This window comes from Zeus faber, assembly GCF_960531495.2.
Source record: "Zeus faber genome assembly, chromosome: 8".
In the NCBI taxonomy this organism is placed as follows: domain Eukaryota; kingdom Metazoa; phylum Chordata; class Actinopteri; order Zeiformes; family Zeidae; genus Zeus; species Zeus faber.
In genome coordinates, this window is record NC_137195.1 from 8,512,042 (window position 1) to 8,539,542 (window position 27,501).

The following is a 27,501-nucleotide window of genomic DNA, read 5'->3' on the forward strand; positions in this document are numbered from 1 at the left end:
CAGAAAGGAGGGAGTCAACTCTTTTCATTGGGTCACCCACAAAATACAGTAGAAGCGACGGCTTTTTCAAAGTCTCAGTTGTACAACTTGCGTTAATGAATTACCATTTTATATTCCGTGAAAACCTTTAAACGACCGTCACCGTTTTACAAGCTGGCCCAATTCAATCGCTGGGCATTTCAAATGGCTGCCTGCCATGCGGCAACCTTTGGTTTTTGCACGCCGAACCGCTCTCCCGTGTCATCACAGCTTTTCATTGCCGATCATATCATTAGTGTCTCTTTTGCTTTTAGATTGTGGGAAGTCTGACCCTAAATTCTGTCTCCGGCAACAGTAAAAATCTCCCTTCCATGCACATTCCTCCATTCTCTTGATGCCGCGTCAGATAAATAATAAGCATTTGTTTTGCCGCCGCTGTTTCCCAGGAATCGAAAAAAGGGATTGTAAATCAGACCCTGCGATTTGGGGAGAGGCGTGGTCGTTCATCAAGCTTGATGGGAGAATGAAAGCAATAAGTGGGAGGATTATTAAGTTATGTTAAAAAATATTTCCCTTTCCTTTTCCTGGCATTGCTCACTACAAAACAAAGAATGGGGCCAGCAACTAAGAAGCCATTTTTTTTCTTAGCAATTTCGTCTAGATTTGGGCAAATTAAAGCGAAGGAATGAACAAATTAAGAAATTCCGTTTTACAGATCTCCAATCATTTCCGTAAGAGTCTTTTCCCGACAACGATGGCCCAAACCGCCTCCTCCCTACCTCGCCCTAAGCCACTGATCTCCGTTCCGGGGCCGTCTCGCGGCCCCCTAGCCCAGGATGTCCAGGTACACCGGCGGGTTCTTGACCAGGGCCAGCAGGCGACTGTGGATGTCCTTGATGACGAGCCGCTGCTGGGGCTCCCTCTGCCAGCAGCCCTGCATCAGGAGGTGGACCTCCTTGGGACACGTCCGGGGCCTCTCCAGCTCCCGGCCCTGCGTGATGCACTCGATGGCCTGTTTATGCCGGGAGGGGGAGGAAGGGATCGGCACGGGAGTGAGGGAGGGAGAGGAGGATGGCGACAGACGGGGGAGAACGGTAGCATCATTAGACCGGGAAAGGTACAGTTACAGATACAAAAGGCGCGATCGGCTATTGCAGATGTACGCTTCGAATATCCAACTTTGCCGCACGGCAAGATCATCGCGATCAACCGGTTGTGAGTCGGAGATTTGAGTTCCCCAAGCCTTGAACTTGAAAGGTGCCTATTTTGAACTCGCGGCTCGCTGTTTCAAAGGTCAGCAGCGCAACCTCTTCATCCTGTCGTCACGCCAAAACAGCCCTTCAGTGAACCTCGCACATCCAAGATGACCCCAAGCGCCGCCGTCCACGGCATGCCAGGGCTGTGAATTCTCGGCCCGATCGACCCGCGCCTCCGACAGGTTAATCGCGCCCATCCTTCATTGGCCGGGACGCACGGATCGGATTAACCGGGTTATAGCTGATTGGCCCTGCGCAAAAGACGAAAAGCCAACCAGATTAGAATTGAGCGCATGTTGAAAAGTGATCCACCCTCCTCTTGAAAGGAGAGAGGGGTTTTTTTTGCCCGATAATGGCACAGTTGTGGTCACAACAGAGCCCTGGTGCTCTGATCTAAGGGCGGGGCTGGACTGCCCCTAAATTACTATGAACTCATTGATTAGCCAAGGAGAGGACGGAGCACTGAGAGACTGGACTCCGCGTTGGCTGAATGAGAGAAGAGTTTCCAGCACTATGAAGTTCCACCTCCACCAGTATCGGATTCCATTTCCACTCTGTGGCAGTTCCGCCACCACACGCCCTCCAAGTGGCCCATTCAGGGACCTCCGGCACAGAGACACAGACGACGGGAGGTTGTTAACACCAGTTTATTGTAGAGAGGAGGCTGGGTGGAACAAGCCAGGAGCAGATTGAACATGCCATGCCACGGGCTCCTAGCCTGAGTGCCTGTGCGGGTGGGGTTTTTAAACCTGCCGCCCAATAGCCCAAACAACGAGCGACAGGTGTGGCTGCTCAAGCCATCCCATCCACCACACATCCCATCTCCACCAGTATCAGGTTCCACCTCGGCCTCATCTCCACCAGTATGAGGTTCCACCTGGACCCCGTCTCCACCAGCATCAGATTTCACCGCTACTCCACCAGTATCCTACTCCACTTTGCTTCTAAGATCCGGTGAGATGAAATGATTCTTTATTAAACATTGGGGGAAATTCTGCAGGAAGAGCACCTTGCAGCTGCTTTTCACCGTCACTACCAGCGTCGGAGCACCACCGGGGGAACATCTATGGTTCTCCATATTATATGCTGCACATTTTATTGTAGCATTTGATGAAGTCGTCATGCTGAATAACTGATTCATATTTAAATGTTACTTTTCACTCAGTCTCTTCTTTCTTTTTGAACTGACATAAGAAGGATCCATCGCTAAATGCAAATACTTTTTCGAAAAAGGTCTATAGCCTTATGTGTTAATTCATGTGCGGACCGTGGGTTTTCCAAAACCCTGTTAATTTCAAACGTGGCCTCAAAACTGTAAGTTATTCCGTGCAAACACCCCCAGTGAGCGTGATCAACCTCATTGTAAAGTGGGCTGATGAACTTCAGGACACGCCCCCTGCTGCACCGCTGCTTCCCTCACTTGAGCGCCCACTGATTCCAGAGTAATAATAGGGGTTGACACTGTTCCTGGTTTCAATCCAAAGTTTGAACTGTGTTCCTACTGAAAGGAACGGGTTCCTACAGCGACGGGTAATAGGGAGAGCGGGGCTCGTAAGTACTCTGTCGTGAAGAAGTACGACTTGCTCGAGAAAAGACCAAATGAGTACTACAAAATGAATGTCCTTCTACGAGATGGAACACTGGGCAACTTTTGACGAAAAACAAACAAAAAAATGTCTCCCAGTAATAGGCAACAAGAAAGCAGTTTGCTCTTCTGTGTCTAATCACACAAGGTTTGTGTGGTGTAAAAGACGACAATCAAGGCAAGACATCATCTTGGTTACTGTACCCAATCCTTTTGGCCCTGAAATTGTCTTATAAACCACTGTCTTTATAAAGGCCATTTATATTATATTCCTCTTTCCGGCTCATTGACTGCCAATATTCCCATTGCAACATAATTGGGGGTTGGGGTTGGATAACTAGATGAGTCTTGAAGTCACAGAGGGCTGTTTTCTGAGGCTGGCACGCTGACATTTATGCAAAGTGTGTGCAATACGATAAACCGCAACGAGGAGGTGGCCGCGCCGAACGTCTTTGCATGTGAGATACGGAAGGGAGGATCTGGAATCCGGAGTGGAGAGCCTCCAAGTGGATGCAGGGCAGGCGGAGACGACAAACAGTTGACAAACCAAACGCAGATTATCCCATCAGGGACGGGCACATTTGACCCAATTTCCAGCGGTGAGACAGAACCATCTCCGCAGTCTTTGCTCCATTTCCCAACCTCAGCAGTTCGTCCTCACTTCCATTGATGTACAACAGTGTGGTTTAACACAGTTGTGCTAGCAGCCAGTGAAGGGTATATATTCGGATATATTCCCTATCTGGCTTTTACTTTTGCACAATTTAAGTGCCACTACCCCGGGAAGGTTCTCGCCTACCCACCTCACTGTTGGACAGCTGGTACCAGGGCTGTTTGCCGTAGGTGAAGATCTCCCAGAGTACCACCCCGAAGCTCCAGATGTCGCTCTCAGTGGTGAACTTCCGGTACATGATGCTCTCAGGGGGCATCCAGCGGATGGGCAGCATGGTACGCCCTCCCACCTGACCGGGAAAAGGTGTGAAGGCAGGTTGATGTGGATAGTTTCCTTGCATTTAAACCTGAGGTGAATACTCGGCATTACCATGGACCTTAAACGTGGCTCATAAAACTGCTGCATGATTAATGTTTTTGCATGTATTGAAAATATGATATAATGATAATAATCATTCTAATATAGTAATTCTCCCAGAACATAACGAGAGAGTTGATGCATTAAATTGGCTTTGTGTTGTTTGTGTGTGCCGTCAACATCTCATCCATACTGGAAACCAGTGAACCTGCATAACAATTCATATTTTCATCCGGAACCATATCTTACAGCTCATTAATATTGTTCACAACAGTTTTTATCATTGGGTTTAATCCCTTGGCAGTGCCACACATTGTGAAATGACAAAGGGGTGGGCAGAAAATGTTCTTCCAGAATTTTTTTTCTCAGTTGTTTTCCTGATAATGCACCACAGATTAGCCACCACGAGAGCCAAATAGTCCAGTGTCTTCAGCTACTATAAATTGAGAGAATAAAATGGGTGGTTATGGCATTTAATGTTCTGAATTGCCATCAAGGCCTTCAACAGCAAACATGGTTGCCCTAAGTCACTTTGGATAAGAGCTTCATCCCACTGGAATTCAGCCAAAGAGAGACAGACAGACAGGCAGACAGATAGACAGACGGACAGATGAATGGACGGCCTGTCCCAGCTTACTACAGGCACAAAGTATATACACTCTGAATGTGATGCCAATCCATTACACCACTCACACGCCATTCACACCTACAGTCAAATTAGGATCATGACTAAAACTATATTCTGCAGTTACATCCTATAGAATGCGATGTTGAGCTTTTGTTTTTTGAGCTAATTGTACAGATTTAAAATAAAGAAGTATGAATAAACATAGCTTCCCCACACACTTCTCCACCCTCTCCCTACACCTCACCCGGTAGTAGTCTGTGCTGTAGATGTCCCGAGACATGCCGAAGTCTCCGATCTTAACCACCAGGCCCTCGCCCACCAGACAGTTGCGGGTTGCCAGGTCTCTGTGCACAAAATGCAGCGACGCCAGGTAGACCATGCCCGAGGCTATCTGAGCAGCAATCTGCAGCATCTGGGGCAGAGTGAGCTCACCCAGCGGAGGCATCTTCACCTCCTCCAGGATGCAGGCATCAGGTCCGTGGGCCCTGGAGACAGAGTACAGGGAAGATGGAGTGAGTGTGTTTATATACTGTGTGTTTGTGTGTGTGTGTGTGTGTGTGTGTGTATTTACGTGTGTGTAGGAGAGGGAGAGTGGAAGTGTGTGTGTGTGTGTGTGTGTGTGTGTGTCTGTGTGTCTGTGCATGAGAGTTTTTAAGTGTATGTTTGTGTATTTACATGTGTGTGAGAGAGGGAGAGACGGTGTGTGTGTGTGTGTGTGTGTGTGTGTGTGTGTGTGTGTGTGTGTGTGTGTGTGTGTGTGTGTGTGTGTGTGTGTGCGTGTGTGTGTGTGTGTGTGCGTGTGCGTGCGTGTGCATAGCTTGGCTGGAACTGCTGCAGGACAAAGTTAAAGGATAAGTTTGCCAATTTTCAACCCAGGCCTTCCAAAACCCGACCCCCGTGGTGATCCATAGTGTGATGTTATGTAATTGTGTCTCAAATGATGGGAACCGACTTTTGCTCCTTTTGAAAAGGAGGGACATTTTTTGTGAACATGACATTTTTTGTGAACTTAATTTATTCTCTGTGTCTCAGTAGTCAGATGGTATGTTAACCAATTCTAATATATTTTTTTTATGGCCTAGAGGAGCCACTTTCAATTTACCCGTAAAAAGACACTTTGTTGGCGGCGGAGTCGATACCGTGGCCTTTTTTTTTTTGATCCTCATGTCAGACTTCTGGTGTTTGAGGAAGATCGAAATATTTTCGCCCTCATGCTGCATTGTTGGAGCAAACAACTGCATAAATATGTGTGTGAGGGCTGGGACCGGTGCTTTGCTGTGTTCTTCTGTGGCTCTCAACCCAAAGCAACCCGGATGTCCGCATCATGCAATTTGCAGATTGAGCTTTTTCAACATATGTTTATGAGATCTTAAAAAAACATAGAGACATGACCAACAGGTTTTTAAAACCATTTAACTGCGACAACGGGTAATATGAAGCACGGGGCTTGTAATACGCCCTCGATTGATTTGCAATAATGCAATTCGGAGATGTACTGTGCACTGATTTCTCCATTCTGGGAAGGGCTCCGCAGTTGTCCTTGAGGGCCATAAAACACCCACTCTGACTTCCAACTCCAGCCTAAATTAGCAAATCATCGCTGATGCGTCTTCATCCGTCCTAATATTCCGCTTTTCCTCTTTGCCCCCCCCCCAACCCGATCTGCACCCTCCCCACTAAGGAAGTTGTCTATACAATCACTATTAGTTTAAGGGGCAGGTGGTAGGGTGGGAAGGCAGCTGCATTGTGGGAGCACGAGACACACCAACAGTGCTGTCTGCTGGAAATGTGATTTCCATCTACTCGTGCGTACATCTCGGGAGAAGTTTGTGAATGTGCGTGTGTTTTCCTTTGCAATCTGTCTCCAGAGCGGCGACACCTGGCAGATACGCATCGACCACGTCTGGTGCCTCGGTGGTGTATCGGGCGGTTTCCTAGGTGCCGAGTTAATCTCTATGAGACAATTTGTCTGACGTCCGGCGTTCAGGAAATTCCATATTTTGGACCAAATCCCTCCATTAAACAGACTCAGACTGTGTTTAATGGAGGGGTTTGGTCCAAAATGCTGTCCACTCACCATCAGTGACATTTACATCAGCAGGTGCAGGAAAAAGGCCTCCTGCATCATGAGGGATTCTACCCCCCCCCCCCCCATCAGGCCGGAGGCTATGCAGAATCAGGGACAGCTTCTTCCCTGATGCTGTGAGACTGTATCTGTAAATTCTTACTAAACGACTGTTGCTATTATTATTATTATTATTATTATTATTATTATTATTATGATTGTCATGATTGTTATTATTATTATTATTATTATTTATTATTATTAATATTATTATTATTATTATGCTGCTCATATCAGGGCATTGCTGCACTTTGGGCCCACTTGGTCACCTTGTTTATCGTTTAGACCTCACATTCTTATTGTTATACTCACACTTTTTTCACTCAATACTCAATATTTATGCGTTATCTACTAATATTATTTAAAAAAATTAATTTGATTTTTTATTGTCTGCTTTCCTTTCTCGGTTTTATTATTGCTCTTACCTGCACCGGGACCTAAATACATATATATATATATATATATATATATATATATATATATATATATATATATATATATATATAAAATAGTAATTTACTTGGAAAATGGAAAGCTAAGACTCACCACGAACTGGAAGAATATTTGTAAAAAGAAAAAAAAAATGCAGCACCCTGCCTTCATATGACAACATTGAAGATGGCTGAGCGCTTATGGAATAGAACAGAATAGAACACAATACAATAGAATGCAATATAATATTACAATATGTCTGTTGTAGAGACATCCCGTACATTTTGTAGAGTTACAGGGTTACAGATCCAGATGTAAGTGTTACAGGGTGTTTGTTTCTCACAAAGTTGAATGTATTGATTTTATATTTATGGCCCTACTACGGTATATTCTGATCGTGAAAAAGTTCAAAACGTGAATCGGAACGTAATTATTATCTAAACCTATTGTGCTGATGTTTAGGGTTATTAAATGCGAGTAGATAACACATGAGCAGATTTCGATTAATGACTCAAATTGATTCGGGGACAAGTCTTGTTTTTTCCTGTATATCCTTTCACGATTTGGTCACCAGCACATTTCCCTGCTGTCACCTGTTACCTGAAAATACACCACAAGTTTATTCTTCGCCTCTCACCCATTTTGTTCGGTGCAAGGTACCGTACGAGAGCGTGTGGAACAAGATGGCCCCCTTTTCGAGCTGAGTTTTATTCAATCCACACAGTCTCCCCCCCCTCCCCTCTCTCTCTGTCCCTTAGTGGTTGTGGATTTGTTTTAAATATAGTGCGTTGTTATGCTGGGCGGCCTTACTGACCACCCATGTGGCCTTCCAAGGTCGGTTGAGTGTGTTTTAGCCCTTGAGCACACATCAAGGAGCACATCAGCGGAGCACTGCGGTAACAAGTGTTGCTTAATAGAACCACTGTAGTTAGCCGTGGTCTATACCTGTGGTATATCTTTTATAAGGCACAATGCGCACCGTTTCCCTTATTCCTGATGTGCAGTATTCAGCCGCCGTTTAAATCTTGACCTGGCCGCGTGGGCGTTATGTTCAGTGCAAGTGAATATTTTCTACCCGAACGTGGGACTGCGGGTAAAAAAATAAAATAAAATAAAAAGTGTAAACCCTCCAACGTATTTTCCACGGTCGAGCTGGATGGCCCGAAAACCCAAGCAGGTACCTTATTTGGAGGTGTGGAGTTCATTTAGAAGGTAACAAGGATTTTCGACGCGGGGTTTTGTCGAGTGATCGCCGCGGTGGAGCGTGTTGCCTTGGTGCGAGCGCGGAGGTGAGGCGAGTGAGCGGGCCGCACGTCTGAGCAGGCCAATTTTCAAACGAAGGAGAAATCGATTTAAAATAGACGGCATTCACGCCAGAGCATTGACAGGCCATTGTAAATGTGAAAAGATTTTGTTATTTCTGACTTTCACTGTACTTTGTGACGATGCCTTCACAGGGGTCACTCTGTATTCTGTGTTTTGGTGTAATGCAGTGCTGGATCATGATGAAGGGGTTGAAACTGACATATTTGACATATTTACATCAATTTGACATTTATTATCTTACACAGTTCAAAAAGGGAACTCATATTTTTGATGTTTTGGTCTTTTGCATTGGGGAGATTCTTCAATACCGAAAGAAATAGTGAAAGTTGGTGAGGTGGATGTGGAGTAGAGGTGGAGCGAGGTAGAAGGGGGTAGAGTAGAAGGGGGTAGAGTAGAAGGGGGTAGAGAAGAAGGGGATAGAGAAGAAGGGGATAGAGTAGAAGGAGGTAGAGTAGAGGTAGAGTGGAAGGAGGTAGAGTAGAGGTAGAGTAGAAGGAGGTAGAGTAGAGGGAGGTAGAGTAGAAGGAGGTAGAGTAGAGGTAGAGTAGAAGGGGGTAGAGTAGAGGTAGAGTAGAGGGAGGTAGAGTGGAAGGAGGTAGAGTAGAGGGAGGTAGAGTGGAAGGAGGTAGAGGTAGAGTAGAAGGGGGTAGAGTAGAAGGGGGTAGAGTAGAAGGAGGTAGAGTAGAAGGAGGTAGAGTAGAGGTAGAGTAGAAGGAGGTAGAGTAGAGGTAGAGTGGAAGGAGGTAGAGTAGAGGGAGGTAGAGTAGAGGTAGAGTGGAAGGAGGTAGAGGGAGGTAGAGTAGAAGGAGGTAGTGTAGAGGTAGAGTAGAAGGAGGTAGAGTGGAAGGAGGTAGAGTAGAAGGAGGTAGAGTGGAAGGAGGTTGAGTAGAAGGAGGTAGAGAAGAGGTAGAGTAGAGGGAGGTAGAGTAGAGGGAGGTAGAGTAGAAGGAGGTAGAGTAGAAGGAGGTAGAGTAGAGGTAGAGTAGAAGGGGGTAGAGTAGAGGTAGAGTAGAGGGAGGTAGAGTGGAAGGAGGTAGAGTAGAGGGAGGTAGAGTGGAAGGAGGTAGAGGTAGAGTAGAAGGGGGTAGAGTAGAAGGAGGTAGAGTAGAAGGAGGTAGAGTAGAAGGAGGTAGAGTAGAGGTAGAGTAGAAGGAGGTAGAGTAGAGGTAGAGTGGAAGGAGGTAGAGTAGAGGGAGGTAGAGTAGAGGTAGAGTGGAAGGAGGTAGAGGGAGGTAGAGTAGAAGGAGGTAGTGTAGAGGTAGAGTAGAAGGAGGTAGAGTGGAAGGAGGTTGAGTAGAAGGAGGTAGAGAAGATGTAGAGTAGAGGGAGGTAGAGTAGAAGGAGGTAGAGTGGAAGGAGGTTGAGTAGAAGGAGGTAGAGAAGAGGTAGAGTAGAGGGAGGTAGAGTAGAAGGAGGTAGAGTAGAAGGAGGTAGAGTAGAAGGAGGTAGAGTAGAGGGAGGTAGAGTAGAGTAGAGGTACAGCAGAGTAGAGGTAGAGTAGAGTTGTCCCTTGTCACTCTTTTCTGGAGGAATAACTGATACCACTTCCTTTTTTGGAGTAAATCAGGGATTTGACGTCCGTCACCGACAGCATTGTGGATTCCCTCATCGGCTGCCTCAGAAATCGTCATTATATCGAGGCAAAAATAACAAAATTGTCAAAACAATGACTAAAAATACTTTTCCTTTTTCACACGCCTCACATTCTAGACGACAGTTCTTTGAGGCCGGGGCTGGAACTGACGACCCATTTCCAGACCGGGCGCAGCCAAGCCCGAGGAAACCCCTGAGCCGCGGGGACGCAGATGGGACCTGAGGCCGTCCTACAGCACGTACCTCAGGAAGCGGTTCAGGTCTCCGTGCCTCATGTATTCGAACACCATGGCCAGCGGTTCTCCGTCGGTGCACACGCCGTAGAAGCGCACGATGTGCTGGTGCTGCAGCACCGTCAGCAGCTCCGCCTCCCGCTGGAAGTCCTGCCTGGTCGACTCGTTGGCGTCCTTCAGGGTCTGGAGCGCACGGAGGGCACGCGCTTTATTCACGGGTAAGCTGGCGGTGAGCTGGCACACTGTCATCAATACCAATCACTGATACAAGCTCTGAATAATAATTGGCGACACGATTGGGTTAGGGCAGAGGATCCATCTGCATCTCCTGGATCTCATGGGGGTTGTGGTGAGGAAGTCACTGCGGAGAGGTTGAACCTACTGTACTGACCTTGATGGCCACCAGCATCTTGTCGCTGTCGGGACTCAGGTTGGCACACTCAGCGAGGTAGACCTTCCCAAACGCTCCCTCGCCCAACTCCCACTTCAGCACAATGTCCTGCCTTTTGATATGCTGGACACCTATTTCAATATTCAAACGGTATTTTCGGCTGTTAAACGGACGCATAGGAAAACAGTGGCGCTCATCAGAGAAACAGCAGCGGCGAAATAACAAATCATCGACAAAAATGGATGAATATGGTGATGCTTATGTGGTGAATAATTACAGAACAGTAGGAAAATCATCTAAAAACGTGCTGTGAGCTCTGTTTTCTAGCATTTGTTGCATAAATGTATAGATGCACTGGCCCTCTATTAATGCCAATGCCAGCGCTGAGGGGAAGATTGGGTTGACTGTCCGTGGACTCACACATGTCCTTGTCCTTGATGATGCCGCAGAAGTACTGTGGGTTTTCGACAAAGCTAGACAGGCCCGAGTCCTCGTCAGAGCAGGGGGGGCCGGCTCCAAAGTTCATGAAACGCAGGGAAACCGCCAGGTCGTCCTCAGTGCCCAACACTGATGAACCTAATGAGGCAGAGATGGGAAACAGACAGCAAGTAAAATAGAGGGATTCACATTATCAGTTTTTCAGCCGTTTATGATTGCATTGTTCATCAGGCGAAGCAATTCGGGACCCATTCCTTCTGCATTATTATTCCGCATTCGTACTTATTGTGCCGTCTCACTGTATCGACTTTGCTGTGTGTTTCTTGGTCCCATGGTGACAGATGATGACAAGCTCCAATAATCACCATTATCAACAATGCGGCAATCAGGCTAACATTGAACCAAAGAGGGCCATGGAGGAAGCCTGAATGGTACAGTAAGCAGCACTGACTGCAGTGTGTATTAAAAGGCCAACCAAATGGGCTCCAAATTGTAAAACCCCACTCAGCAGGCCAAACCACCGAACCCCCAGAGTCCAACCTGCTTGAAAATGGAACAACGGAGAAAGCGCGAACAAGGGCTGGGGAGGAAAGAAGTGGCTGGGAGGGGGGCTCACTTAGGCAATCAGGCCCACTTAGGCACTTTGTGAGAGGAGTAGAGGAGGAGGGAGGGGGCCATCCAGCAGGACCTATAGCTTGTCTGGCTCGGCCTCCATCATCCATCCTTCCATCCACTCATCCATCTTCTTTAATGGACAACACCGCAGCCGCAGTGCCAGCTAAGGGAGGGTTTCTGACGTTGTTCACTTGTGCATGCAGTAATTAAGGCACTTTAGCACAGCCGAAACTCGGGCGTACAGTGTGCAAAGTTACAGCCCGGTGGAAACCCTATATTAGTTGGCCTGCTGTGCATTACTTTCAAAGTGCAGCTCCTAACCCCCGTTTCAGAAAAACAGCGGCTTCTGAAAATGATTGAAAGAAAATCATAATTTGGCTGCATTTCCTCCCGGCACAGTTTGGATGCCTATTTTTGTGTTGTTGCTTTTCCCCTCAGTGACGGCGTATAGTGGTTGGTATAGTATCACGCGATTTGTCAACCAAATCACTGCTGCAGAATTCATTGATTTACTCTTTGTATAATTAATCACAAGACAGTACAACACAGGATGTGGTGTTCAACTGAGATGAATAAAACAATAAGCTATAGTTTCATTTTTATTCATATATACCTAAGAGTGTCAAGATGTAATATAAACGACCCCAGAGACATGCTAAAACCGTAACACCGCATTCTGGAAAAAGCCCCGTTCATTTATGCTTCACTCACAGACACAGGAATTCTATCTGTGCCCTGCAGGACTGTGGCTCAGCTATGCCACTCGGATGCCAGCAAAGACGTCATCCAAATCTAATACCACAGTAAAATATGCATGGCGATGTGCAGACGCACGTAATTGAATTTGCGACGGCAAACTCACGATGGATGCCGAACTTTGAACGCTGGCCACATTTGTTAATCACCAGTACCATGACGAGAAGGAACGTGCAGACGAACACCGCCAGGCCCACGGCCACAGACACCTGCTGAAACAGACAAAGACTCGTACTTAATGGTGGCATTCGATAACGAGAAATAATTGGTTATCTTGTTCTGAATATTTTGGAAGTGAGTAGTAATCACAAAAGGTGAATGAAACCTTGTCCACAAAGTAAAATAAATTAAAAATGTTCCACTGACAAATAAAAATGAAAACAAGTCAATCAATCCTCACATAAAAGTGTGATTTAAATTAAATGAATGTGATATTTTAGGGTCAGTGAAAACAACGATGTGTGACGGCTTACTACCCCAGGTCAAATATCTCCAACAGGATACTTTGATGATTGTTATCTCGTGTAGCGTGAACTGATATTTTTTATTTATCTTACTTTCGGGAACAGAAAATGAATCTCAAATTTTAACGTGTAATATATTGGAAATGACCGCGCACAGTATTTACTCTCGTAATTTATACAAGACGTACCCCGAACACCCCACTCTCCGGGCTTTCCTTCACATGGTCGTCTGAATGGTTTGTGGAAACTGGAAAGGCAGAGACAACCCAAAATGTAATACTCACAGCAGGAATCAGCAGAAAATGTTGATGCAGTACATTACAATAACAATATATTTATTTTATTTCAAAATTCAAATTGATCGGAAGCTTCCTTGGATCCGTGTCTAGGACTAGTGGGCAGAGGAACCAGCAAAAAAAAACAACCTGTTCGACATTCATCAACTTACACTGCAAAAATGTCGACGCAAATAAAATTGAAAACTATCATTAAAATGAGGTGTGTAAGACTCGTGTGGACTGAACCTCATACAAGGTAAACACCTCTGCACAGCACCATGGAAAATAACAAATCAGTGGATCAGATGAATCAGATTATCCATCTGATGACCCAAACCAGTATCACAATGCACGTAAACAGTTAAAGGTAACAAAGTGAGGTGGCCCATAAATATTAATATTGATATATGTGGAAAAGGAGCTTCAAAATATCAGTAACATGCAACATAGTAAGAACATGCAATTCGTGCATGGAAACACTTGAAATATCAAGGTGCCATTGATATTGGTAGTGGTGATAATAATGGGGCTGAACAGCAACCGAATAACTTAAAAGGGACCTATTACCTTTTTACACATGTTAATATAGGTCTCTGAGGTGCCCAAGACATGTTTTTGAAGATTTTGCTGAAAATACCAATCAGATTACGCATTTCGAGCCATTGCGACATGCCTCTAAACCCGGACTGTTCCAAAACGGGCTCTTTCAGTGTGTGTGGCTTGTGAATGAGCAGCCAAGCTCCTAGTTCTGAGCCAGCAGGGTTTGAGCTTTATCTCAGGGCTCTGTGCTATTTACTCAGTAAACATTCACTGATTTTACCTTCATCAGTCCAGCAAAATCTGCTTCCGAACAAATTTGAGGCGGGAAATGAGCAATCCAGATGTTGAATCTTCACTCATATTACATCTTCAAGGCTTCATTTAAAAGTTTGTTTTCGGTTGCCGTGCTCCAGGCTTGTGTGAGACACGGACGCTGGGAATTTTATGTTTCATGTTAAAAAAAATAAAAATAAAGGGGAAAATAAATAAATAAATACGTCGACAATAGAAACATACTGTTTTGGAGCTGACGTCAGCTCGTGCTGAGAGCAGAAAGAACCCTTGAATACTGAGTGTCCAGAGCGGTCGGAAGCTTGGGCGTTTTGTTGAGTGATTACTTTTTCATTATTTTACGTCATTATTTGACACTTTGGCCGCGTCTAGTATGAACATCCGACATTGTAAAATTATATATATATAACAGGAATAGCCTAATAGGTCCTCTGTAATGCCTAATGATTAAGAATTGGAATAAATCCATGTGAAAAGTCACAAACAGGTTATTTTCAGTGCCTAACTTCCCTTCCAGTGCCAATGCCTCGGTCAAGGGTGGGTGTATTACGGTGGGAAGAAACCGTAGCGAAACCCCTGTGAGCATGCGGACATCATGCACGCGCCCCACAGAAAGACCCCAGTCGGGTTCAAATCATCGACGTTTTCCACGGCAGGAACTCACCAAGAATTATCCCCTCGGGATTTGACGACGTGAAGGGGTTTTTCATGAAGGCCCCTGTGGCGTTCGCCCGATCTTCTCCCAGCGCGTTCTTGGCGATGAGCGTGTACCAGCCGTTGTTGAGGTGGGTGGGCTTGTTGAGGAACAGGCAGCCGTGCTTCTCGGAGCCGTCCTCGGTGTCCTGGATGAATTTGGTGTAAGTGTACTGACTCAGCTTCAGCGGTTCGTTGTTGAAGAGCCAACTGAGGGTGACTGCCGGGTTGCCGTCCACGGCGAAGGGGAAGCACCAGTGATGCTGCGGCTCGGCGTCCCTCAGGAAGATGATTTTGACCGGGACTGTTGCGGGACGGGGAAACGACAGAAGTTAACAGCACGGGTTTGAGATCTGTTTGGCAATCACGATGCCAAAAGTCTAGGCCGGAAGAATTTCTTTTGGACCAAAGAAGATTCTGAGATGAGTTTCCAACTCTTTAATGTTATCATCGTAAAGCATCAGTTAGCCTAATCTAAAGTCGTTTTCAGAACAAACAGTTCTGGGGACTCCGTGAGGGGAACTAGGAACTGGGTTGGTCCCCTGAGAACTAAACGCCCTCAAGGAGCTTTTATTCTGGTTGCATTGGCACCGTAGGAACTCTGAGGGGACGCTGAAGTGAGCGCGAGTGCCGTGTTCCGTGTTGTATTTAGTCTATGAACTTGAACTTATTTCACTTCATCAGTCCGCCACAATTTTCTGAAGGAATTTGAGGCGAGAAGTGAGAAATCCAGGTGCTGAATATTCACTCAGATCTACAAGACGTAATTTAAAAACTTGTTTCGCCTTTTGTTCTGTGAGGGCTTGCATCGGGATGCCGCACGAGGATTTTTTTTTTTTTATTTAAATAACGTTGGAAGATAAAAAATGAATGAAATGAAAACATCTACAATAGAAAATACAACTTTTATTGGTTAAAAGGCGCAAACGTGAAAAAAAAGGGTCGGTTCCTCCAAAAAGTTTTTAGAGCTGTGAAAAAAGTTCCCGCTGCTCAAAAACGCCTTCATATAACATGAGACCCTGGATATGAAAACTTGGTTTCAAAATGAAATGCTTTGTGAATAGTATAGTTCATACAATGTAATTGCTGATGAGCCAAAAACCACCACTAAGAGCTACTCCAAAATGGCTGTCCCGTATATCATGCCATTACGCTGCATGTACACTTCAACCATGTAGAACATAATGTCAGACGGCTGGTCAAGCTCCTTATAGGTTTCCTGCTGTTTTTTCCATGAATCAATGTTCTCCATCCGCGCTGACCCGCTATGAATAATGAATCCCGGTCCTCTTTAGGGCCCGTGACCGCAAGCACTACCTGGAAGCACGACTGGGCCTCTGGAGTCTTCAGGAAACGGCCTCGTTTAGAGCCAAGGCGGGGCCAAGGTACGGGGACCCCTCGTTCAACAGCAGCCATTCCGCTGCTCTTAACCCGTGACTCTGTCTGAATAAAGTGCTGCGCTCGGGAGATACCGAGGCCTCCGTCTCTTTAGCGGGAACGATTTTGTTAAGAGCTCACTGTGCTGAGCGGAAATTTGGTCCACTGATCACATTGAGCCAACTAGACTGCCGTATGTCAGCTCTGCTTTTTGGTAGCCTCCTCTCTGAGCAAGACACATTTATTCGTCATCCTTTGGAGAGCGTGCCCTTAACAGTCTGTTGTGTATAAACTTCCTTGAAGACCCTCTGAGAGTCCCGACCATTAATTATCTGAAAAGTGGCGTGAATAGGAAAACCTTGTGTTTCATTACTTTGATCACATAACTTTATTATCTGCAGAAGAATGCGTTTTTCATTTTTACTCCGCTGAATCCATTGAATGTTGAAGGTTTCACGTCTGGTTCTGGAACTGGCCGCCCTAGTTAACTTGGGTGTTCCAAGCACCAATTTTGAAAAGTTGTTAATATCCTGCAGGCACTCAAACCATTCTGCAATTGGATTCATTCGTCCTGAATTTCCCCCCCAGCATTGAGAAGGTTTGTTTTTTTGTTTTTTAATCTTTTCTTATCTTACTTTATCTTCGATGCGTCAAAGCTCATGTTCAGACAAAACTGAGAGACTTCAAGTCTCCTTTATCTCTGTGGCTATCACCTTGTGCTGAATTGGAAACGGGTGTCCTCCTTTATTGCTGTACTGGTACTAGAGCACGGTACAGCTCCGTCCTGAAGTTCTCTTCTCTTAGGTCCCGTATGATAACTGCTTGTGTTACTGACAAGAACCCTAATTCCCTCCGGGCGACAATACACTACTGAATTGAACTGAATTGAATTGAATTTGAAATATTTCTCATGTTAATGTTTAACATCCGGTCAAACATAAGGATGTGCTTTCCCGATTTCGAGAGAGGGATGCCACTGGCTTGGTGAATCAATTGGCACAGAGAGCTACTCTGTGGACTCGGCCCAGTAAATACCGACTGTTGCAGCTAATTAAGGGTAGTTAAAGGGCGTGCAGTTAACGAGTGTCCGTCAATCATGATGCTGATGTTGATAGATTATCTGCGCTAACGCACTTACTGGCTGCCAATCACGGCAGATGAAGCGGTTTTCCGGAGTAGGAGGGAAAAGTCCATTAGCACAGGCTCAAATCAGATCTTGCACAGTTATCAGGCCCATTTTCCTGATGGTCATTAGCTGTCCCCTGATGCTCGTGCATCCAGCTTCAGTTGATTGGCGCCCCTACTCTTTTTGGGCTTTATTTTCGAATGAGTGTCACTGGGTTGGTGATATATGATATTGTTTTGGCAATATTTTTCAGTAATGTATCACTAATGCATCCTGCGCGCTGCTTTCTTCAGGGCTGCTGTCAGTCCCCAATGTTGTTGGGCATTTAAACGCATAAGTGCATCTGGAATTTGGAAAACAATACGTCTCCTGGGTCAAGTGAGATCTGCGATCAGAAGCTCAGAGTGCACCACACAGGGTGAAGGAGTTCTCAGTGAGCAGAATGAAGCAGGGTCGGAGTCTCCTTTGTCCGCTCAGTGTATCCTTGCATTCACAGACAGACCTTGGGTCTACAGCATAATGTTGCGTTGCCATTTTCCAATTGAGTGGCAGCTGACAGAAAGCTCCATTAGAAGCTTGGCAGGAACAATGGTTTATTTTTAGAGACGTGTTTTAAGAGTGCGCCGCGCAGAGCGTTTTCTTTTCTCATGCTGTCCACCCTGCCTGCACAAAAAAATAGGCCCAGTGTGCTCTCGCATCAACCTCCATTAAGCCCGACAGTCCTCATTCAGCCTGCAAGCTTACAAGAGCACGGCTGTATTTTTGGGGGCACTTACACTCGATGTCCAACTGCACCAGGTCCTCTCCGGGCCCAGCTTGGTTCTCCGCCTCGCAGGTCAGGTTGTGGAGGTTGTCTTTGGAGGAGACCTCAGTAAGATGAAGGACCAGCTCCAAGACAGAGTTTCCGACTCTCCTCTGAACAAGTCCACAGGAAGCAGAGAGGGGTGGGCGCGGAGGGTTGAGAAACACAATATATACGTTAATAAATTTAGATAATTTTGAGAAAATATGGTACCTGCTAACTGTGGCATTTGGGGCTGTAATGTCATTTCACAGATTTATTTTTACGTATTTTCATATAAAATCAAAAAATAGGGATTCATTTTTTTATTAAAAAGTACTCGAAATGTTTTTTCCTGATCACAACTGGCAATCACTCCGTTTAACTATTTGGTCTAGATGCAAAATCATTTCTCTTGCAATACAAACTGGAAATTTTATTTTATTTTTTTTCAAATGAAGCACTACCACGTGTGATCTTCTCTAATTAAATAACATCATCACTGGGATCTTTTTTGCCGCAATTTGTTGACATTCCCAAATTTTTGTGACCAAAGTAAAAAAGCTTATCTGTTCTGACCGCTATTGAAGATCCTTTAGTACCTGGTACGAGTTTTGGGAGTGGAGCTGGTCAGTGCGCCACCTCGCCACGGGAGTGGGAGTCCCTGTGACGTGGCACTCAAACGTCAGGTTGCCGCCCTCCTTGGTCTTCACGTTGGAAGGTAGAATGTTCACTTCAGGAAGAGCTATGACACAGAGAGGGTGCAAGGCGAAGGATGCTGAGGGAAAAGCAAGACATTTCCTGTAAACCAGATTCCCAACCCAGACTCCCTAAATGTTAAATCAAGTCGTTTTGTCGAGGTACTTATAAGGAGGAGGTGAATGCACTAATGCCTTCTCGATTTGAGATTTTCAGAATCTGAATCTGTTTATTCGGCGTAGTACATTTTCATATACGAGGATTTTCTTGTGGTGAAGAATGGTGCATTGCTGTACAGGAAATAAAGAAATTAACAAATATAAAAAATACACAAAAATATAAAGATACACGAAAAGCGATTTAAATTATTTAATCAATGTTAGATCAACAATTGGCAACTGACTTAGTTGTGGTATACTGAAATAAAAGGAAGCGCTACTGACACCAAATGAAAACATTTCTAGTTCTTTGGGATATTCCCCAGAGGATCCCCCAAGACGTTAGCAGCAGATCCGTTAAGTCCTGGAAGTTGTGAGGTGGGGCCCCATGGATCGGGCTTGTTGTTCCAGCACATCCCACAGATGCTCCATCGGATTGAAATCAGGGGAATTTAGAAGCCAAATCAACACCTTGAACTCTTTATCATGTTCCTCAAACCATTCCTGATACATTTTTGCTGTGTGGCAGGGCACATTATCCTGCTGAAAGAGGCCACTGTCATCAGGGATTTCTTGCCATGAAGAGTGGGTGTACTTGGTCTGCAACAATGTTTTTACAGGTGGTACTGTACGTGTCAAAGTAACATCCACATGAATGCCAGGACCCAAAGTTTCCCAGCAGAACATTGCAGAGCATCACACTGCCTCCGCCTCTTCCCCAAGTAAACAATGCACACCCACCCGCCCATCTACATGATGTAGAAGAAAACGTGATTCATCAGACCAGGCCACCTCCTTGCATTGCTCCATGGTCCAGTTCTGTCGCTCACGTATCCATTGTAGGTGCTTTCAGTGGTGGACAGGGGTCAGCATGGACACTCTGACCGGTCTGCAGCTACACAGCCCCGTACACATCAAGCTATGATGCACTGTGTGTTCTGACACCTTTCTATCGTAGCAGCATTCACTGTTTCACCAATTTGTGCTACAGTAGCTCTTCTGCGGGATCGGACCAGACGGGCTAGACTTCACTCCCCATGCGTATCAATGAACCTTGGGCGCCCGTGACCCAATCGCTGGTTCACCGGTTGTCCTTCCTTGGACCACTTTTACGTTTACCCATTACCCATTTACACTTTCCCATTTTCCTGCTTCCAACACATCAACTTCAAGACCTGACTGTTCACTTGCTGCATATTATATCCCACCCCTTGACAGGTGCCAATCGAACGAGATGAGCTGATGAGATTATGTTATTCACCTCACATGTCAGTGGTTTTAATGTTGTGGCTGATCGGTACAGTATGTAAGCACATTGAAATAAGATCCATCACTCAGTTTAGCTTGGTGAGAAGCTCGACTCACTGCAGTTGTCCATGGTCAGGTGGTTCAGCTGGGTCTCCTGGCCGTCGAAGAGGCAGAACAGGGGCTGGTTGTCGGGGTCAGCTCGACGGCTGCGCTCCCACTGCTGCAGCCAGTGGATGTCACAGGAGCAAGCCAGAGGGTTGTCCCTCAAAACCCTGAGTTTGACAAGAGAGAGAAAGCGGAGCACATCCTCGATCACAAATTCTGTTTTGTTAAAATCGTTGATGTTGGCACCCCGACCGGTACGCCGGAACCACTGAGAGTCAGGTTCAAGCTCAACAAGTTTGTATCATAGAGAACATTATTAAGACTGAGGAAAAACGAATTTGTGCCCAATGTGAAACAGGTGAAATGGAGGGACATTTGTTTTAAAATCTCCAAATTAAAACAACATTTTCAAAGACCCCCAAATGTGCCCAAAGCAAAGCTTGAAGCCCCAAAAGAGACACACCGAAATTTCCACAAGTTGTCCTGGCAGCAATGATGGCTATATATGTGGAGGATTTGTCCTACAAATTTTGAAAATTTTGTTTGAAAGTTTGAAAGTTTGAAACATGTGATAATGATGATGTTCGAAGGACGCTGTGAATGCCGAATCGGTAAAAGAACATGATAAAAGAAAAGTTATGGTTTAAAGATTTTTTTTTTTCCTTCTGTATTTCGGTTTGTCGGCAAAGTAGAAGGTTGGTGAGGCCCCTTTATTTCACGTGGAAATTAGGTTTTGGAAAAACAAGTCTTGTGCAACTGGTACCAGAAGCACAGCCACATAAACCTGCAGCCTCTCAGTTAACCCTGACGCGCTCTCTGCCCCCCTCCGCGCTGCAGATGCACGAGGCACAATGTAAATGAAATACACGAAACAATCACAGAAAGAAAAGGAAAATGACAATCCTGTCAAATAATGTTACCCCGGGGGTGTTATTTCCCCGGTCAGGTTTAAAACTTAAGCTGTAATAACGTAGTAATAACAGTGAGTAGTAAATACTAATAATGGTGCAGTTATTAAATATGTTTATTGTTATTATTATTACTGGTTCATTTAGGCATATTGTTTCCTTCAAAATCAACATCCAATCCTGAAAGTTCGGAAAGTTATTCACTTTCAATTTTGGGAGGTAGCGGAGAAAAATAGCAACCCCCATGCACACACACACACACACACACACACACACTTATTACACACGAGCATACATGCACAGACGCACACACACAAACACACAGCATTCTACAGGATTAGTGTGTTTGTGCTTATGAACCTATGGAATTCTAAAAGGAAAAAAGGGAAAAGAACGACTGTATTGTGGAAGAAATGAGCAGAATACAGTGGTGGAAACGTGTTGTATACCTACATTATTTTGGGAGACGAAAAAAAGAAAGAACTGTTCTATTTCTATTGAACAATCAAAGAGCAATCACACAGTGGGTCCATTTGGATACCAGAGCAGCATTTTGTGCAGAGCTTTTTGTGTATACGTCCAGGCTGATTTTGAAGAGCCTTCACACTGAGCTTAATTTGCACCGGACAAAAGATGAATGGTGCTTTTCTGACCAAGACATTCAGTATTCTAGATATATTTAATATATGTACAATTTGTCATTGGCGTCTCCGGATTAGGGGGCGGTGTTGAGCGGACCCTAATCGGGCTCGGCTCGTTTGAGGGCCCCTCAATCGCCCTGCTTATCAGAGGGTTTTCTATGAGACCTGCCCACCTCGCAGTGTGAACCTGCCATTCATTGGCGTCGAGGAACTGTCAGGTTGTTCCTGCGGACGCAGGGCCTGTCGCTCTGAGCCATTGCATCGTGGCTGAGGTGGGAGCCTGCATGCGCGCGCCGGGCTTTATGTTCTTTTCTGAGGTGGAGATGCGCTGGAGAAGGCTACACACTTGTTGCGCGTCATTGCTTTATTGTAGAAGTTAGTCTACTCCCTGACTTCGGATAAATGCCGAATAAGAGTCCAGAGAGTACTGCCTGACGTCCACTACGGTTCGGCGCTCTTGGCCGCTCTGGTAGCAAAGTGCATGTCGTGTCGATCACATGCAGTGGTTTTTCTTTGCACAGTGCTATAACTAATGTTATCATTTAAGTATCAATGAGCAACAGTCAGTTTATGAAATTGACAATATGAATCAAGATTTGCTGTGTGCGTGCTGTGACAACCGTATTGCTTTGCCGGCGTTAATGTCGGTCCTCAAAAACACAGCCTGGTATTTTAGGCTAAAATAGGTGTTTGAGGTCGTCGGTTGGTGACTTGGCTAACTGGATCTACTCAAATTACCCAGTAGTCATTTTGACAATGACGCCACGATGGCTTGGGGCAGTGGTGATTCTAAGGGATGGCAACCCCTAAAATGTCATTCTTCTTGCTTCGCATAGATAATATCAGTATATTGATGTTTTTCCCTGACTGAAAAGAGGGCTTTGACTCACAGGTTGAGCAGCGGAAGAAAGTAAAACACCCTCCAGCTGATGTGCTCCAGTAGGTTGGACCCAAAGTTCCTGCGTGAAAAAGAGAAGGACGAGATGTAAAATATATGTAAAATGCTTCACACTCGGCGTGACATCAAGAGAACCAATCCATCCGTTACGGAAGGGAAATCCTTCTTCTCTGTCCCCTCTCAAAGTTCTTTCCTTATTCACGGCTCAGATCTACGTGGTTCCATCAATCCCTGTGTTCAGTGTAAAGCCCCTTGAGTAAAAACGCTATACTTGGCTGGACTTAATTTTTGGATACCGATAATGGATCCTGCAGAAAGTGTGGATGAGACGTTCAGTAACCAATAATTTCTCCCCCCCGACCTGGACAAAGAATGTAAGTCGCATTCATCTGAGTGATTCCAGCGTTCCCGTTTTTTCGACCGGCATTAATATAAAGGCGTCGGGCACAATGGATTTCTTCCAGTTGACGGCATCACGTCAGCCGCTGCCGTTGAGTCACGCTGTGATTTGATCGCCCACTTCAGAACAACGGGTACCTGCTTTGAGTCACCCTCCGGGCAGAAAACCTTTAATGCATCCAAATGGGCTCTGATCAATTACCTTGGCAAGTATTTCCCATCAGGAGCCACGTTCACGAACACCGCGGGCGCTCCTCGCGGTGTTCGGTACATTAGATGATTAGCTCCGAGGCACAAACACATCTGCGAGGAAGGCTGCTGTCTGGCGGCTTCGCAGCTCCCAGATAAAAGCAAACCTGATCAGGAATGAGCCAAATGTGTTTGTCAATGCCAAATTTGGTGTTTAATTATTTAATTGGCTGCATCGTTTTTGGTTGTTTCTTTTTTTTTTTTTTTTTACATATTTAGAAACCAGGGGTGGAAAGTTATTAACTACAAATACTTTATTTTTTAATGTTCTTAACTGCATTTTTCAAGGATATGTACTTATATACTCAAGTATATACAGTTTTGGAGCAAATATCTGTACGTTTTACTCTACTTCTAACACAGTTACATTACTTTAGTTTAAAATCAGGATTTATGCTTATTTATGTACAGTAATACTTTATGTCACATTATAGACTTTTATAGTAAAGTCCTTTTCCTTTTGGTACTTTAAGCAAATTTAAGACCAAGTATTGTGTGTACATATTGTGTGTAATCACCAGGTGCGTTGCATTGACATTTCACTGCATATATGTATGAAAGTATGTATATGTATGTGACGAATAAACCTCTTGAATCTTGAATCTTGACTCTTGAAGTACTTACTTTAATCTAAGTTGAAATGTCAATGTGGTAATTTTGTGTCTTTCGGAGGGTATTTGTAATTACATAGCTAAAAGGTCTGAGTACTTCTTCCATCACTGGTAGAAAAATGTTTTAGAATTTTAAACAGAAAAGAAGAGTTTGAAGAGAATAAAGGGAAAATAAGATTACATAAAAAATAAAATGGCTATTCATTCAATTCTTTTACTGTGATAATTCAACTTTTTATTATTAGTTGTGCCAAGCCGCTGGCAGGGGCAGCCTCTCAAATCCTCATCAGACGGCCCAGGCTGGCACGCTGTAAATAATCTCCACTGCAGAAGATGACAGCAGACCACACTGGGGAGTGCTCGGATGGAAGCCGATACATATTCACCCTGGCAGGGCCAGCGGGAGCTGCACAAGTTCAATTATTTGTTTTCCTTGCCCCCATAAGTTCATGTCAGACGGGTCAGCCGTCGGGGCTTATCCATTACCAGCTCGATTCCATCCAGGGCCCACGGGAGAAGGCGGCAGAGCCGGGAAAGAGCTGCTGATTACCCTCAGCGAGTCTCAAGCACCGCATGTTTGAGGGGAAAACGTTGTGCCCAAGAGCTGGGTTTAGAATTATCCTTCAAAATCCAATGATAGTAAAATATTTTTTTATTTGGAAACCCTTATTAAGCCTATTTTTTAACTGGACTCAACCTGTGTAACTGGCATGATGATATTTAAATTGATCAGGTCTTGATAAAGACGATTCACCCGACTGCCACGCAACGGGGCAATTGCAACCATCTTTAGCAGCAGTTGGCTGATCAAAGAATAAGGCTTAAAAATGACAAGAACTTTTCCTTGAACAACTCACGACTTCCTGTCTGTTCTGGACTATGGTGATGTTCTATATCTTTATGTTTCCACCACCGCTTTAGGGGCTCTGGATACTGTGTAGTACTGTGTAGGTGTTTCATTTGCATATCTATAAAGCCATCATTTATCTGCTTCCATCCGTTTGTCATTTTTATTTACATTCTTTGACGCAAATTGCCATACGCACCATTGCAATAATCCTATCCAGTTCAATGTCCCTCAAACTGCCTCAGAATTTTTGCAAAAGGACATTTAGTTACTTTGCACTATGGTGTTGGAACCAACCACAGCAAGAGCTCAAAATTCAGCTACATGTTCCCCTGGCTGCACCTGTTCTAGTAACCAATCTAGCCTGTGTCCTGTACCGTTTTGGTTGTCTTTTAAAAATATTTTTATACTCTATTGTCTTTTGCTCTGTTTTAGGTCTCTACTTTAATCACTCATTATTTGACCTGTTACATGCGCACTGGGAAAAAAAATGGATCAACTAAAAATATAGCTTAAAATTGTTAAACCTTTATATCTTTTCGGTTCTCGCAATTTAAAATGTGCATCTTGATTTCTCAATTTCAAGTCGTGAAAACGCAATATAAATAGATTTCACAAATGTAAGAGTCGTTGTTTTTCCAATTAGATCCCATAACTCCACCGCAAAAGAGGGTTGTGTTGAAGTCAAATGAATAGAAAAATAAAAAAAGGGATAAGAACGGTCTGTGTTTCAACAACAACACAACTGTGAGCACGGTCACGACTAATATACATCACTCACGCACCAGCGTTAGCCCCCCCCCCTTACCTCCCCCACCCCCCACCCACCACTGCACCCCCCGGTGAGATATTGATTAAGTGATAATGGACCCTTAGTGGAGTGTATTTATTATGCATCAGCTGTCGATAATCCGCCAAAGTGAGGGAGTAAAGGGTGACTGGTGGACATCGTCTCCAGTTTCTCTGGAGCTCTGCCGCCACAGCCCTACACCCCCCCCCACCCCTCACCATTGTACGAGATGTCGAGGACAAGATGGTGGCGATAAGGATCGGCTGCTGATGAACAGCCACGTCCCCATGGCGACAGTCGATAATCATAATAACGCCCATTATTTGTTATTTTGTCCGTTTGTTTATTTGCTTGTGTTGTTCGTCGCTGTTGTAGCCAAACATCAATTTCTTTATGAAAAGAAGAATTCATTGGTTGTAAATATGAGGCTGAAAATTTTCCGAATCGTCACATTCACGTTAACGTAAAAAAAAAAAAATAATAATAATTATAATATGGTGGTTGTGATTCTGAGAAGGTATCGCTGACCCTGACTCTTGATTGACGGCGACAAACAGGGCCGAGCCGCGCATCAGTCAGCACACAAAGAAAAGGGAAAATATTAATCCTTTACAACGACAAGGACACTCACACATACTGCAGCTTGAGGTTGTAGTGGAAGGCATCGGCAGAAATCACTCTCAGCTTACAGGATGTAACCGTGCTGTCAGGACGGGGGACGGAGAGGGAGGAGAGACACTGTTAACCTTGCCAGGGAATAAGTGTAATTGTGACACATACACCGTACAGTAAATACAGGGGTCATGCCTGTATTCAGTTCAGGGTGCAACATGTCCGCCCACTCTGCGCGGAGCACATAGCCTCGTTTTCGGATCTAGTCATATTCACTGTGAATCATCGGTGTCCTCAGGGACTTGATTTGATTTGGACACCTACTGCACATCCTGCCAACCTGGAACGGGGCCCCGTCTTACCAAGCCACTTCTGAAGGTTTCTGCACTAATATCCTCCCTGGGTCTCTGGCGAGTTGTTCCTTGCTCATCCGGGGGCTTAAGTAGACCGCTTACCGACGAAAAATTGAGAAGTACTTTGTGGAAAAATAACCTCTGGCGAACGTGTCCCCAAATACCGCTGTCGGTATAAAGAACATATTGTATTCTTGATGATACAGGAGGACTCGTAGTTCGCAAATCCTAAATTCTACATTGTTTTTGTCCGGTTGCTCTTTTTACTTGAAAGTTCTCCTTCTCTGTGAGTATACTGGCACAGAGTGAGGGGATATCGTCAAACCCTCCTGTGAGCGTGAGATCTTACGGCAGTTTGAGAATTTTGGCTCTGCTCGGCTTGGCTTTGGCTGTGATCCCGATATGGCAACATAAACACCTTGAGTTCAGCAAGTTAAATCAACATCGTCTAAAACTAAAACTAAACATCTAAAACTATAGGAGGGTTATTTTTCAGCGCTGCACCAATGGAGACGAAGCAGGTTGCTCCAACAAGGCCGTTGAAAAAAATGTGCACAAAGACGGCGAACACACTTAAGATTGGTCATTGGAAGTAGCTGTGTCATTATGAGTGCTTTGCACAAAACATACTCATTCAATCAGTTGCAATTATTTTGCATATGATACAACGTGTATAACATGAAGTGCATAAATCGAGGCATAACTACTACTCACAGGTTCTTCAGCTCTCTGTAGTTAACCAGGTCACTGTCTGTAATATTCTCCAGGCCCGCTTGGTTTTCTATATATCTGGTGTAAAACAGAGAAGAAGAAGGTTTCCATGTTAATACTGACACTCTGTCACAGTCTCCAACTTGTTTAGCGAGGGGTGGGGCTGGGAAAAGAAACAAACTAGACGGAATGTATAAATACACGTTAACGCATCCCTGAAACTAGGACGTAAACACAACTGAATAGATTGGAACATAATTGGATATAGAGAAGTTGCAAAAAGTTTGAAATCTGTGTGCTCATTTTAAGCCCAGGTTGCTTTTTGTCTTTGATCA

At 44.8% G+C, this 27,501-nt stretch overlaps 1 protein-coding gene across 1 annotated transcript in view; it reads right to left on the reverse strand.

Moving 5' to 3' along the window:
* Positions 1-805: 805 nt before the first annotated feature.
* Positions 806-27,501, reverse strand: part of ntrk1 (neurotrophic tyrosine kinase, receptor, type 1) — a gene marked incomplete at both ends in the record, with an annotated part of 35,199 nt that continues 8,503 nt past the window's right edge. Inside the window, 15 exons of the mRNA XM_080005808.1 lie at positions 806-991; positions 3,624-3,782; positions 4,723-4,963; positions 10,198-10,370; positions 10,579-10,709; positions 10,999-11,154; positions 12,431-12,596; positions 13,040-13,098; positions 14,625-14,957; positions 17,933-18,071; positions 18,540-18,682; positions 20,160-20,314; positions 22,587-22,655; positions 26,122-26,193; positions 27,170-27,244. Coding sequence (XP_079861934.1) covers positions 806-991; positions 3,624-3,782; positions 4,723-4,963; positions 10,198-10,370; positions 10,579-10,709; positions 10,999-11,154; positions 12,431-12,596; positions 13,040-13,098; positions 14,625-14,957; positions 17,933-18,071; positions 18,540-18,682; positions 20,160-20,314; positions 22,587-22,655; positions 26,122-26,193; positions 27,170-27,244 — 2,257 coding nt within the window. The remainder of the gene's footprint in view (positions 992-3,623; positions 3,783-4,722; positions 4,964-10,197; positions 10,371-10,578; positions 10,710-10,998; positions 11,155-12,430; positions 12,597-13,039; positions 13,099-14,624; positions 14,958-17,932; positions 18,072-18,539; positions 18,683-20,159; positions 20,315-22,586; positions 22,656-26,121; positions 26,194-27,169; positions 27,245-27,501) is intronic.